This window comes from Passer domesticus, chromosome 1 (genome assembly GCF_036417665.1).
Source record: "Passer domesticus isolate bPasDom1 chromosome 1, bPasDom1.hap1, whole genome shotgun sequence".
In the NCBI taxonomy this organism is placed as follows: domain Eukaryota; kingdom Metazoa; phylum Chordata; class Aves; order Passeriformes; family Passeridae; genus Passer; species Passer domesticus.
Genome location: NC_087474.1, coordinates 148513666 through 148527440, shown reverse-complemented (window position 1 = coordinate 148527440; position 13775 = coordinate 148513666). Strand labels below are relative to the sequence as shown.

The 13775-nt window shown below is 34.3% G+C and overlaps 1 protein-coding gene and 1 long non-coding RNA gene across 4 annotated transcripts in view; one reads left to right on the top strand and one right to left on the bottom strand.

Annotated features, from left to right (window-relative positions):
* Positions 1-13775, top strand: part of TAF2 (TATA-box binding protein associated factor 2) — a 59870-nt gene that overhangs the window by 20436 nt on the left and 25659 nt on the right. For all 3 annotated transcript variants that reach the window (XM_064395526.1, XM_064395519.1, XM_064395535.1), the window contains exons 11-18: positions 1725-1860; positions 2880-3034; positions 5224-5338; positions 5439-5548; positions 6206-6271; positions 8180-8432; positions 11791-11931; positions 13276-13386. In XM_064395526.1, the coding sequence (XP_064251596.1) occupies positions 1725-1860; positions 2880-3034; positions 5224-5338; positions 5439-5548; positions 6206-6271; positions 8180-8432; positions 11791-11931; positions 13276-13386 (1087 nt within the window). The remainder of the gene's footprint in view (positions 1-1724; positions 1861-2879; positions 3035-5223; positions 5339-5438; positions 5549-6205; positions 6272-8179; positions 8433-11790; positions 11932-13275; positions 13387-13775) is intronic.
* LOC135284230 (uncharacterized) lies at positions 3921-9957 on the bottom strand. Its single transcript, XR_010349673.1, has 3 exons — positions 9848-9957; positions 7246-7410; positions 3921-3996 (listed from the first exon to the last, which is right to left on the bottom strand). It is a non-coding gene; the product is annotated as an uncharacterized LOC135284230 (long non-coding RNA).

The window sequence follows — 13775 nt, the reverse complement described above, 5'->3', positions numbered from 1 at the left end:
ACCACCCTACTGTAAAAATGTAAAACTTGTAGAAATATATAGAGTTATATTTGGTAGGGAAGAAACTTACTAACGAGGTTATAATGAATGGCTGGACTGTGTTCAGGAGCATGAGCATTATAAAATTCTGTGGAAAAGCTGCTTCACTTCTACTTCGACAAAGGCTTTAGGTCTATACTGGTAATTTTAACACTGTTTTGGTGGCAGTTCAATAAAATCTGTGGAATTATAGTGATCGAAGGAAAATATAATCTGAAGAAATGTATTAATATTGAGTGAACTACAAGATGTAACTGTCAAATGCAAACTTGTCTAAGTTTGTTTTGCAGTTAAATAATGTAACCAGTACCAAAATCAATCAACACTTAGTAAATTTAAAAAGGGATCTTGGGATTGTGGGTACTGGCTTGGTTGTAATTTGCAAGAAAAGAATTTTACAAAAATCAATCAACTGTATAATTTGAAGCTGGATAAATAGTTCTTATTCTGAGACCAAATTATTATATAATGTCTGAGCCACAACCTCATTTTCCTCCTTGAATTTCAATTCTTTCATGGTTGCTAATCCTTCCCTACCTCAGAACAGAGAAATATCCAGAATAACAAGAGAATTGTGATAGGGGGAGCTTCAGCAACTGCTTATCAACTACAAACAAGGAGTTAACCTGCATGCTTCTTTTTCACAAAATTACTGTACCTAAGAAGGGTGATACTTGCTTAAATTTAGAAACACTTCTCTTTTTATATCTTCTTAAGATGTTTGAACAGATACCCAAGAGCAAAGTCAAGGGGTTCTCCCAGTAAATAGAAGGATGGAAAATTTATTAAGGTATTGCAGCTACCTTGGTTCTTGCCATCTGAAATATTAAGGGCTGCAGACAAGGAGCTAAGTGCTGGTACTGTGTTTGTAGAGCACTTTTTAGTGAACCTCAACAAACCTGGTTTCTTCACATGTGTGTTACTCAGTCATGAAAAACTCAGATGTCCTGTGAAAAATACTAAAAGAAGAAACATAGCAAAGCAACATACAGTTGCCACAGACTTGGTTCATCAAGAAAATGAAGCCAGACTATTAATGATTTCTTCTTCTCAAGTAAGAGTCTCCTTAAAAGGAGGCAAAAAAGTCTTATTCTTCTCAAGGATTAAATATTACCTGCTGAGTCTTCTTTGACATGTTATCTGATTTAGAAGATGCCAAGTTTGCCAAAATGTTGAAAGATAAAGTTGCTAACTAAAATAAAAGGAAAGAAATTCCTTAGGCCCATCACATGAAAGTGTTCTGTGTATTGTAAAACTCCTACTTTTCTTGAATTGCAACAATTATTTCTTTAAATACAAAATATTTACTATATACAGTCATTCTTAAATGGAAGTGGAACAGGAAGATTGCTGATTGATGAGTAATTTCCAGACTCAGTCACAGGTTCCTTGCTCAGTGTGCTGGTGCTTCCACTGTCTCTACAGCACTACACAGCAGCTATCATGTGCCATTAATCCCTGTACTGTACTTGCTGTATGCCAGGTGCATAGACCCTTGTCACCTCTCTGGACAAGTGAGTGGTCATTTTAAGTGTGTGATGTGATGGTTTGTGTTGGTTTGTAATTAAGGCAGTACAAGAAAACCTAAGTAATTGTTGGTGCAGCTCTGAGCTTGGTTGCTGGGGTACATTTTAAGTTTCTTTCAATAAAATGCTAAATAGATGGTTTTTTTGATTTTTTTTCAGCCCTGCTTCACATTTACATTTTTCTATCAAGCACCCTCATACACTGTCCTGGGAATATTACACTATGTTCCAGTGCAAAGCACATCTTGTTATGAGACTGATTGAGAACAGAATTAGCATGGAGTTCATGTTACAGGTAGGTATTTAGATGATTATGTGGAATATAAAAACTCCTTGTCTTCAGTTGCATTTCTGTTCATGAAATAGAGCTCAGAGAAGAAGAGAACAGGTGATCATAGGATTCCATTTGTAGTTTCAGTTTTAGCAGGACTGCACAAACATTTGGTCATTTGTGTTAGGATAAGGTTAACTATTATTCTTATGCATAAGTTAGAATACTTTTTATGTGCTGCATATTCTCTTTAATCTTAAAGTGTTTAATTGGTTTGGGTTCCTCTGATTTGTTGTTAACACTGAGAGCCTGTTTTCCTGTCCCTGACTGGTGTTGCTGTGAGCTAATCTAATGAAATTATAAATAATGAGGATCCAGCTCCAGCTCTCTCATTATATAAAGCTTTCAGTGCTAGATGAAACTTAGATGCTTATATTAGAAGAAGCATTTGAATAGAAGATTGTAATTTTATTCTGAAATACTGAAATTCTGCAGAACTGCAGTTTCTCTTCTTCACTAATTCTCTTTTGTGACATACCTCTTAGAAAGAATAGGTTGCTACAAATAAACAGTTAAAAAATGAGTGATATTTTCATATCAGCTTCAGGTTTTGGGGGGATGGGGGTTTTTTGCCTTGGTTTGAGGTTATTTTTAAGGAAAACATATGTTCTTGTGCTAGAGCAATTTTAGGTGGTGGCCAGGTTGAAAATAATGCAGAGAATCTCATGAATGTTTAATTTCTGAAAAAGAAGATATAGTCAGTGGTCTCTTCTAGTAGATAATTTTTGAAAGTTGATTATCTTTTAATGGATTTTGTATGTGCATATGTATGTGTAACTTGGAGGAAGATACATTTGGACTGAAAATTTCTGATATGGTCAAGCAAATAATTTCCCATAAAATCTTTATTTTGAAAACCTTTTTTTAAAGCCAGTTATCAGAAAGTGAGTTTATTGGCCTTTAGTTGCAATTCAACTAATAAATAGAAAAGCTTATTTAATATATAAGTATTTAGGGAAAATAATAACTTTTTATCATTTTAGGTTTTCAACAAGTTGTTGAGTCTGGCCAGTACTGCTTCATCTCAGAAGTTCCAGTCACACATGTGGAGTCAGATGTTGGTTTCCACATCTGGGTTTTTGAAATCTATCTCAAATGTCTCAGGCAAAGACATCCAACCTTTAATAAAGCAGTGGGTGTATCCTTTATATTCTTGGTCTGGATTATTAATATGGAAAATTAATTTGGTTTTTTTAATTGGTACTATCAAAAGAACATGAAGAAGGGTATGAAATATCTTTGCATAAAACAGTTAAGTACATTATTCTGTGAATTAGTTAGATAAGTGAGCCACAAGTTCACAATCTTTTCATAGTCCTTTGAACTATACTGGCTTTTTTAAGCATGTTCTTTGCTAAAAGGGATTTCATTATTTTAAGTTTTCCTTTGAAAGAAGCACAGGAACTATGCTGCAATTTAAGGCCAAATTATACTAAAAGGATTCCAGAGGACACTGCCCATAGAAATATGCTGAACTGGGACATGGAAAATGCTATAGTCTGGTGCATTTTAATATGTGATTTCCAGTAAATCACCATGAAATAAGTAACCTAAAGCACAGACTATTCATTTACAATATACTTTAATAGCTTGGTAGCTTGTGTTAATAGCACAGTTTCAGATAAAATAAACCTCTGTATGCTGATTTTTCAAATTTGAGTGATATTAGTCAAGAAATAGGGTTTCTTGTTTTAAATTGATATGGAGGGAAATTTGAAGTGGCTCCATTTAACATGTTTCATTGTTAGTTTTATTTAATGTGACTCCAGGCTAGAATTGTACGTGACTGCAGCAAAAAGATACCTTACTGTTGTAACAGACAACAAAAGAAGGTATTTATTTGAGTTGACTTAACAATGTTCATGCATCTCAATATCTTAACTAAAAAGCACTGTATAAATAGTATTTTTAGAGTAATTTGAGAGATTAGTATTTTATTTACATCAGAAGTGTTCATAAAGTATAAATATACATTATTCTAATTTACATACCTTGCTGTGCCAAGCACTTAAGAAAAATAGGAGTTCTGTATTCACAGTGCAGGGACACCTAAATGTCAGCATTACTGTCTGAGCTGGGTGAATCTTAACTGCATCTGTTCTGTAAGGAAGAAAGAATTGTACTTCACATATTTGGGGATTATTTTAATCTTCTCCATACTTTGGCCCCAGGGTTGATCCTGGTAGCTATAACTTGTATTTAATCCTATGATTGCAACCTCCCTACCCTGCTTCAAACACTGCTGTTCTTGTGACAATGGATTTCTCACCTTGTAGGATCACAGAAGGTCTTTATGTTGTTTGGGAGGAAATCTTACTGCTGTTAACTAGTGCTGTCTTATGCCATTAGCAAGGGCTGTGTTGATGCTGAGTGTAAACCTTGTGCTGAAAAAACACTAAAAATGTCTTAAACTGTGCCTGATGACAAAGCCCCAGAGCTTCATGAAGGTAGCATCCATGAACCAGTCTGAGGTACTTAGCCAAATAGTCAAATTTTGGGAGGAAAGTTAATAACCCCTGTATGAGAAGTGTTTTTGAATATGCAAGCTCTTCCCTTAAATGCTGGGACATGAAAGAACAGATTTTCCTCCTTTACTTTTGTCTCATATTGTCAGAGACTTGTGAGAGTGTGCATTAAACTAAAGTGCTTCAGTTTAGTGTTTTAGTTTACTACCAGTCAAGTGTAGTAATGGCTGTGATACAGAAATGAATGATGAAATTATTCACAGGAAAAGTTGTCTTGAAGAAATCATTGCCTAGGCAAAAATTTACAGTGAGATTGTTACTTTTTATCATTCATATTGTATACTTTGATGTGTATGTGGACTCATATACACACACATGTGAATGCTCACGCGACCCAGTTTGGAAAACTGCAATAAAATAATGAAGTTAAATGTAGTGTGGGTAGAAAACAGAAACTAATGTCTACATTTTCCCCTTAGTTTTATTTAACTAAAATACATAGTAAAACCGTATTGAAACTACTGAAGTCTTACACAATTACTTTTTCTGAGAGCATGCCAAGGACATTGGATGTGGTGGAGTCCAGAATAGTTTTTCATTTCAAATTAATTTCTTTGTACTAGGTAGTTTTAATTTCATTTTGGTTTTTCTCCATAAGAGACATGACTGGACATGAAAGAGCTATTTAAAGAAAAAAAAATTTAAAGAATTTTGTGAATGAACATGAGTGATTTCATTTCCAAATTTTCTTGGAATGGGAAATTCTAGGAATAAAGAAGCATAAAGCAAGTGTTAAGAATTGAGAATTATGGCTTTTTATAACTATTGCATTGTGCACTAGAATTCCTATACTGCTTATTAGGGATCAGAGTGGAGTGGTAAAATTTTATGGTAGCTTTGCATTTAATAGAAAACGGAATGTATTGGAATTGGAAATAAAACAAGATTACACATCTCCTGGGACTCAGAAATACGTGGTAAGGTCCATTTTCCATATTTTACCTACTTGTAGAAGTGTGGTGTATACATTAATAAGCATAAGTTTAATGCTAATAACAAAATCTTATGAACTTGAAGGGTCCTCTTAAAGTGACAGTGCAAGAACTTGATGGCTCATTCAACCATACATTGCAGATTGAAGAAAACAGTCTTAAGCATGATATACCTTGCCATTCTAAAAGCAGAAGGTAAGAGCTAAAATACTAACTGCAGGTATTTTTACTATGGATTTATGAAAACATGCAGGGCATTTGATGATAAATATATGCTTCTTCTTAATCTTACTAAATAAGATTTACCTGTGATGTAAGTGGAGAATTTCATACTATTTAAGGACAACAAGAAGCCTTACACAGCTCTTAATTGTATGTAATTTTGTAGAAGTTTTATGAAGACCTAATTTGTGTAGAATTAAGTTGAATGAAGACTCTAATTAATCAAATTATTCAAAATGCTTTTGAATGGGAATCACAAATTAGAGGGAAGACAAATGTAAGCCAGAGGAGTGCCTCAGGTGAAGAGAGTGCTGGGACTGTTAGGTAAACCTAAGGAATAAGAAGAGTGACATACTTCCCACACAGAGTCTCTCCATCTTCTAATGCATTTAATGGTTACTTTGAATTCTACTTCTCAAACGTCTATGTTTATGTGTAATTGTAAAAATAGTGGGAGTACAAATTATAGAAATGGATACATAGCTCAAATTTGTGATTATTTTTTGCTGGAGAGAGCATTATGCTTTTGTGTGGTGAAATGCACAGAATACTTTTGCAGTTTTAAACTTTGTTTATAAACATATATTTGCTAGTCTGGTAAATAACACTTTTTTTCCCCTTTTTTTATAGAAATAAGAAGAAAAAGATTCCACTGATGAATGGAGAAGAGGTGGACATGGACCTTTCTGCTATGGAGTAAGTTGGCTTGTTGGAGTTTCTCAGTGTGAGTCTGAGCCATCTTCCCCATGTCTAAAGCATGCTGTTTTGAAGATTGGATAATAAAGTTGTATTTTATTATATGACTGACAACTTTCAAGACTATCCCACATTTCTCTGTCTTTACTGAAACTTTTCTGCTGTACCTGGGGAAATGCTGGTGAAGTGTAAAAAGGATGTGTTAACCAATATAATCAGATTTTATAAAAAATCTTGGGCATGATATGGTGATAATAAATTACTTGACTCTAACACGTTTCTGATGATGCATTTCAGCTGACTTCATAGGTAAAACGTAAACAAGAATTTGTTTGAAACAAAGTGAGAGCAATTTTTATTGGATCTTGATGAAGACCATTTAACTGCCACTAATACAGACAGGTTCCTGAAATATGTAATTACAAAAAAATTCCTCCAGATTAAAGTAATGATGAAGTGCTTCATACTGAAATCCACACTAACATTAATTTCAGTTGGAACTGTTAAGCTCTTTGGAAGCAAAGTATTGCTCAATGTAAATACCTACTTTACCCTCCCTGACTTGGAGCCAGCAGTACCCTCAGAGACAGGGGAGGTGTTGGCACCTGGTTTTCTGGCTGAGGGAAGTAAATAATCTGCAATTGAAAGTCACTGGTGTCTCTCTGAGGAAGGGTAGTTTGCTTGTCATCTTAGAAGTGTTGCAGATTCTCATGAATTTAACCTCATCTAATACATGATGAGAAAAAAATTTGTAAGACATATTTACATTGAGCAAGTCATTGCTGTAATTTCCATATGAGAGTTGACATATGAATAGTTTAATTGTATTGGAGGATAATTACCCTAAATATTTGTTACTATTTTTGATCAGTTATGATCAGGTCCCTGCTGCGTTACCCTCAGCTGAGACTTCAGTGATCTTAGAATGACCTTTGAATTGGGATAGGATTTTATACGAGACACTTTCATTTTACCTGTGAACCTGATCTGTGCTGTGGTCATTCTGCTGTCCAGTTTGGGCTCCTCTGCTCCAAGCATGTATGATGGATAATACACATTCTATTTTCTAAATCTTGTGTATACACTCTTTCACTGTTGTTTCTTCTCTAGCTACTAACTTGGAAGGAATTCTGGATTTTCTACAAACATATACAGAAATATACATCATATTTATAATGATGCTCTTTTCATCAGTCCAAACTCTCTCCTAATGCCTTGTTGGTATTTTGGTTTTGTGATTTTTATATGGAAAAATGAGTAAGAAAATGTATTGCATAATTTGTGCTTGTTGCTCCTATAAATCACTTCTGCAGTCATGGTGCCATGTGAATAATCAAGTATGAAATGTGTGTTTGGATGGAATACCAACTCAGTCATTTTATCTGGGGGATAACTTTAATCCCGATTTTTATAATAATTTTCATGGTTGCCCTTGTCAGCTTTCAACATCATAGTGTGTGAGGGGTTGTAAAGGAGTTTCACATCTATTGATTTTTTAAAAGCGTGTTTACCACCAGATATTCTTTCTTGGATTATTTGGTTTTGGTAGTCTTAACCTTTAGAAGGTAATAAAGTGCTTATCAGATAGGAAAATTGTAGCATCCAAGCAAATAGAATTAAATATACTGGGATCATACAGTAGTTTACCATATACAAAATACTAAACCTCTGTATTCATTTTGATATATTAGAGGTTTGGACACATTGCTCTGGGAGGCTGTCGAATTGTCATCCTAGAAGCAGGAGATTGGAGCAGGAGACTTTCAAAAGTTCTCTCCCATCTGTATTTTGTTATGGTTCTTTGAATTTAAATACTTTACAAATAACTCACAACAAGTTAGAATATCTTTAGAATTTCTATAGTCTTGAAGTTTTGTAAGCTGGTAATGTTTTTTATGTCTGTCTTAGTGCTGATTCCCCCTTGCTCTGGATAAGAATAGATCCTGATATGTCAGTACTGAGGAAGGTGGAATTTGAACAGTCTGATTTCATGTGGCAGTATCAGCTGAGATATGAGAGAGATGTGGTGGCGCAAGAAGAAGCCATTCTGGCACTGGAAAAGTTCCCTACCCCGGCATCCCGGCTTGCGCTGACTGACATCCTGGAGCAGGAGCAATGCTTCTACCGGGTCAGGATGCTGGCCTGCTTCTGCCTCGCCAAGGTGAGGTTGTGTGCATGGCAGTAAGGGAGGAAATCCACTAGACTTTGTAAATGGCTGAAAATCGCTCAAAATGCATCACAGTTCCTAAACTGGCTTGAGATTTAGCTTCTTAAATGTATTTGCCAAGTATTTTTAACATGACTGATTTGAAAGGAAAGTTGTATTATTTTAGTCTGTAAATGGAGACTGCAGAAGGCTTTCATAATTGTCAAAATTGAGATGTCAGACAAGAAAACCACAAGGGATTTTTCCAGATTTCATTAAGTAGCAGAAATAAAAGACTTTTGTTTCTTTTTTTTTCAGAACCAAAGTATATTTTTTATTATTTTAGTGGGAAGTTCCTTGGCCAGTCTATTGAGAACTCTGAAGTGCTGAAATTCGTCTTTTCCTAATTGAACTTCAGATTGAATAGGGTCAAAAAATAAACATCAAGTTGGTATACAGTTAAATATTAAAAAGTCAAATAATTGCCTTGAAAAGGGAAGATCTTTTTTTTTCTTACACATAAAATTAGCATTAAGAATGAAAATTAGTAAACCCCTAATTTTACAACAAGTAGGTGGAAACACAGAAGAACAAAAATTTTTAAAGTGGCATATTGGTGACTTTTATGCACATGAAGACATATTGATTGACAATTTATAGAGTTCAGATTATTAACATATAGCTTGTTTTCTGCTGTGTACCTGTTGGGAATATTTTAGTTTCTGTACAGAAATAAAGCCTTCAACCATATTTTGAAAATCAAAATCACAGTATTTTTGACAAAGAATTTTAATATTATGAAACATTGATGTAAAACTGCCAGTGTAAGTTCTAGGATTGGTGCTGCCAGTATCTGACTTAAAATATGCATTTTTTATAACAAATTCACTTGGAATATTTAATAGTATATATTCCACAGATAAATAGTAAAAGAGCAGTTGTTGCAACATTTAAATACCATAGTTTTTTCTATCTTTACTTTAACTTCTTAGGCAGTTGGGCTGCAGACAATCATGGCTGGTTTTGTTCAGTTGTAATTGTATGGAAAGAAAAGTGTGGCTGTGACATTAAATCAAGGTGAAGGAGCATGGCAGAACAAAGTTATAGATATGTTTATGTAAGTTACCTGGGAGGAAAGTGTAATACATTCTATTACTGATTTCAACAGGACATTAATAAGAATAACTTCCTGTTGTTGTTGAGTTTAATTTTCTCAGGTTGTAAATATTCAGGATTTGTATTCTTTTTTGAAAAAAGTGAAGTCCCTCTTGATTATTCAGGAGGAGGGTTCTTTTTTGTTGATTTACAATTTCTAGCTGGGTTGCAGTTACTTTTGCCAAATATTCTCAGTGTACTCATGTTGATACAGAGAAATGATATGTAACAATGCAATTGTCAAACTGAATTTGCTGTGCTTTCTTGGTATATACCTCATTGATAAAAGGACTTCAGTCTCTCAGCAGTGAAGTATCCAGGTGACATATTAAATCCCCATTGATAAATGAAGGATGTGTGTCAACATGTGTGCACACACACTGTGAGTCTCACTCCTGAGTCCTTCAGGACAAATAACAAATACAGAGACAGGAGCAGATGATGTCACAATCTTAATTCCTGAGGGTACACAGGCTGACTTCCCAGTTCAGATCCATTGCAGTGTAGGTGATGTGTTATAAACTTTGCAGTAGGAACACTACTCTCACAAACTCTCACAAACTTCATTGAGGAGTTTCATAGATGTGCATGACAGTTAAACTTAGTCTACATTTTTATGCTGTACTGAATTGAGTGGTGTAGAAATGGAGTGTGCCTCTTGCCTTTTTAAGTAGAAATAATGCAACAAGGTAATTTGTGCTACTGTATGGGGAATGTGCAGTTATTTAGTTCACATTACACATTTAGTTCAGAATGTGTAATGTCTCAGTAGACTAAGTAGAAAAATCAGATTCTGTCAGTAAAGAGAAAATGAAATGGGTCACAACACATGATAAGACCAAAAAAATACTGAAAAGATAATAATCAATAATACTATTGATTTTAATTGAAAATAGTTGTTTATCTACAGACTTTGTGAAACTAAATGCTTACAATATGAAGTTAATATTTAAAAATGTACACCCTCTTATTAATAGAACAGTGAATATCTTGTAAACATAGTACACTTTGATATTTTGGGGATTGAGTTTTACTGGAGACTGCTACATAAATTTGAATTTATAGTTTTAAGTTCTTTATCATAGTTTCTAAGCAGTCTTTGGGATTAATCTTCCTCTGCAGGAAGAGTTACTGTAGCTTTCAGAAAAAGCTGTACCTGCATCTTTAGTTTAAACACTTCACTTATTGCAAGGGGAAGATCACTTGCAGTATTTTCCCTCTCTAACTTTCCTTTGAAGCCTTACTTAGGTGGAAACATGGTTTATAGTAATAAAGCACCACACTTCTCCAAAAGCAGTGGTCAGGTGGATTACTGTACATGTTCAGATTGCCTCTTGCTTTTTCTTCACTTACTGCATATGTAATAGCCTTTGAAACAAGCTACCTAATTTAGAAGGAATTCATCAAATTCAGGTTTTTCTTTGTAAGAACAGATTTTTTCTTAGTTTGTGGTGGGTCTGTAACAATGGGAATTCCTGCTACATTGTAGGGTGCATTGGTCCCGTTTGTTTGTATACACACACATCAGGCAGATTAACCATCAGCAGGCACAGGTGTTCTTGTCTGCAGGCTTTCAGTGCTTCTTACAGCAAATAGATGAAACCCAGGATACTGGGAAGGCACAAAAAGCAGTTTTGTCTTTGTTGAACCTTAACTGTCTTACACCAAAGCAGACTATAGCAGTAAATTTTTCTCAGTGCACAGTCTTCAATAAATGACAATTAGAGGGAGCTGCCTTGTCTTTAACTTTAGGGGTGGTCTTTTATTCTTAGGGTGGCTGAGGCCTGTGTATAGTCTGGGATGAGGTTACTGGCAGGGTAAATTTGGGAAGTTGATATTGCAAAATCCCCTTCCATCACTGGCTTCCATAGAGTCAGAGAACTTGGCTTAGTAAACAAAGAATATTCATCTAAAATATATAAAAGAGAAAATAATTAAGAACAGAAGTTTATCATGGAAGGATAGTTAGTTGCAGATGTCTTCCAAATGGAACAATTTCCATAAAACTTACCTTTAATGTAGATAAGATATATTGGGAATGACAGTGAAAACTTAGCTAATATAAGATAATACACTCATGAAAGTAAGTATCTATTTAAAGGAGAGAATGTTCTTGGCAATTGCCCTTTTTGATTATGGGAAATGTGTATTTTTCTACAGCCAAACTAAACTTGCAGTGGTCATGTTAATATGATTTCCCTTCCCCCTACTTATTCAGATTGCAAATTCCATGGTAAGTACGTGGACAGGACCACCAGCCATGAAGTCACTCTTTACCCGAATGTTTTGTTGTAAGACTTGTCCAAACATTGTGAAGACCAACAACTTCATGAACTTTCAGAGCTACTTTCTTCAAAAGGTAAAATTTATTTTTCTCAATGAATGTTTTAAAAGAATTGTCAAAAATACAAAAATGTTCCTACAATTGGCAGTTACAGGAATGTGGGTAGCACAAACCTGATCTCCTCTTTAATAAAAATCAAAGTAACTGATTCTTTCTCATATGGCTTCAGTTTGTTCAATCTTATTAAAATCAATTAACAAATTCTTAGCTATTTTTTTCTGATTAGCTGAAGTTAAATTAGCAGTTTCTTCAGAAGAATGGAGACTTATATATTATTATATAATTACTTGCAATTATTTGTGAGCTCCTTCTTAAACAGTGCTGTAAGGAGGATACTAATTTTATCTTTTAGGTGAATTCAGCAACTGCCTTTATTCTTTAATAGCTCTTACACCGTACTGCAAGTGAAATCTTACAACTCTTAAATTGGTGGACATTTTTGGTTCAAGACATTGCATAATCCTTCTTATCCTCTTCTTTCTATTGTCAGCATCACATATTGCCTGCCACTGTTTATTTTGGTGTTAGCACAGGTTTATTTACTGTAACCTATGGTTGTTCATTGGATAACAAGATTAATAACAGTGTTTTTCTCTCAAGATTCACTTGACTGGGTGATTGAGTTCTTATTTCATAGATTTCATATTATTGATTTTATAGAAAACTCATATTTGTTTTTTTTCACTCTGTCCAAAACTGTTTCGTTCTTCATGTCATTCTTGGACCTTCTTTTTTATTTTTCTGCTTTTTTGTCATTGTTCATTCTTTGCCACTATATCTTACATTTTTCTCCCTTTTTAATCTTGTGTGCCAAGTTTGTAGGTCTAGAATAAGATTCTTAAATCTATGTTGAGTGGAGCCTAGAGATCTGCTTTTAGCTCATTCTGAAATAAATACCTTATCAGAATAACAGCTGTCTGGCTAATAATTCTTCAGGCTTCACTGACGCTGTTGGGTCTGTGTGTCTCAGTGAAAATGGAAGTTTAGACATTGTGTTCACATGAAAACACTCAAATTCGGTGTCTGTCTCAAAATAAGTTCCATCGTCATTTTTTGTGTCTCACTGTTTTTCATTTGGTACCTTTTTGATAGTGTCTTGACTTGAGAATCTGTTTTTTGGATATACTTTTTTTTAAACGTCTGTATTGTGTCTAATTACTGAGCAATAACTACATATTTTATTTGATCTCAAAATTATACAGTACATGGTCTGACTTTCAAAAATTATGTAAATACATATTTTCAGACACCTGCTATTGTAAATTTGTTGATTGCTGATTTTCAGGATGTACCTCTTTTCAGGATGTAACTATCATTTCAATAATATAAAGAGTGATATTAATTAATTTTATTACACAGACTATGCCTGTTGCTATGGCCCTTCTGAGAGATGTTCACAACCTTTGTCCTAAGGAGGTTTTAATGTTCATTTTGGATTTGATCAAGTATAACGATAACAGGAAGAATAAGGTAAAGACAGTGTTTATTTTAATCTCTTACTGATTTTTTTTTTTTTTGGTGAAAAAAGTTTTAGTTAGTACACTGCATGATGTTTGATGCCACTACTTCAAATACCTAGCTCAGAGTTGATAAAAAGGCGATGTGGTAAATGTTAGAGAATATTCTGTAGCTGACATTTCTATGGCAGCACTTCTTGGATGTTTCAAAGCTCTGTGTGCTTGTTGTTAATCTTGTCTTCATTTGCGCACATACTTTCCTTGCTTTACTCTTTTTCTTTCAAAAGACCCGAATGTTTGGAGAAAATGTAGCATGAGAAGTTCAGCACTGTTTTATTGCTGTTTATTTCACCTTGAGAGGAGTATTTGAAAGAGCAAGGAAAGGAAATAATCTTTTTTAAC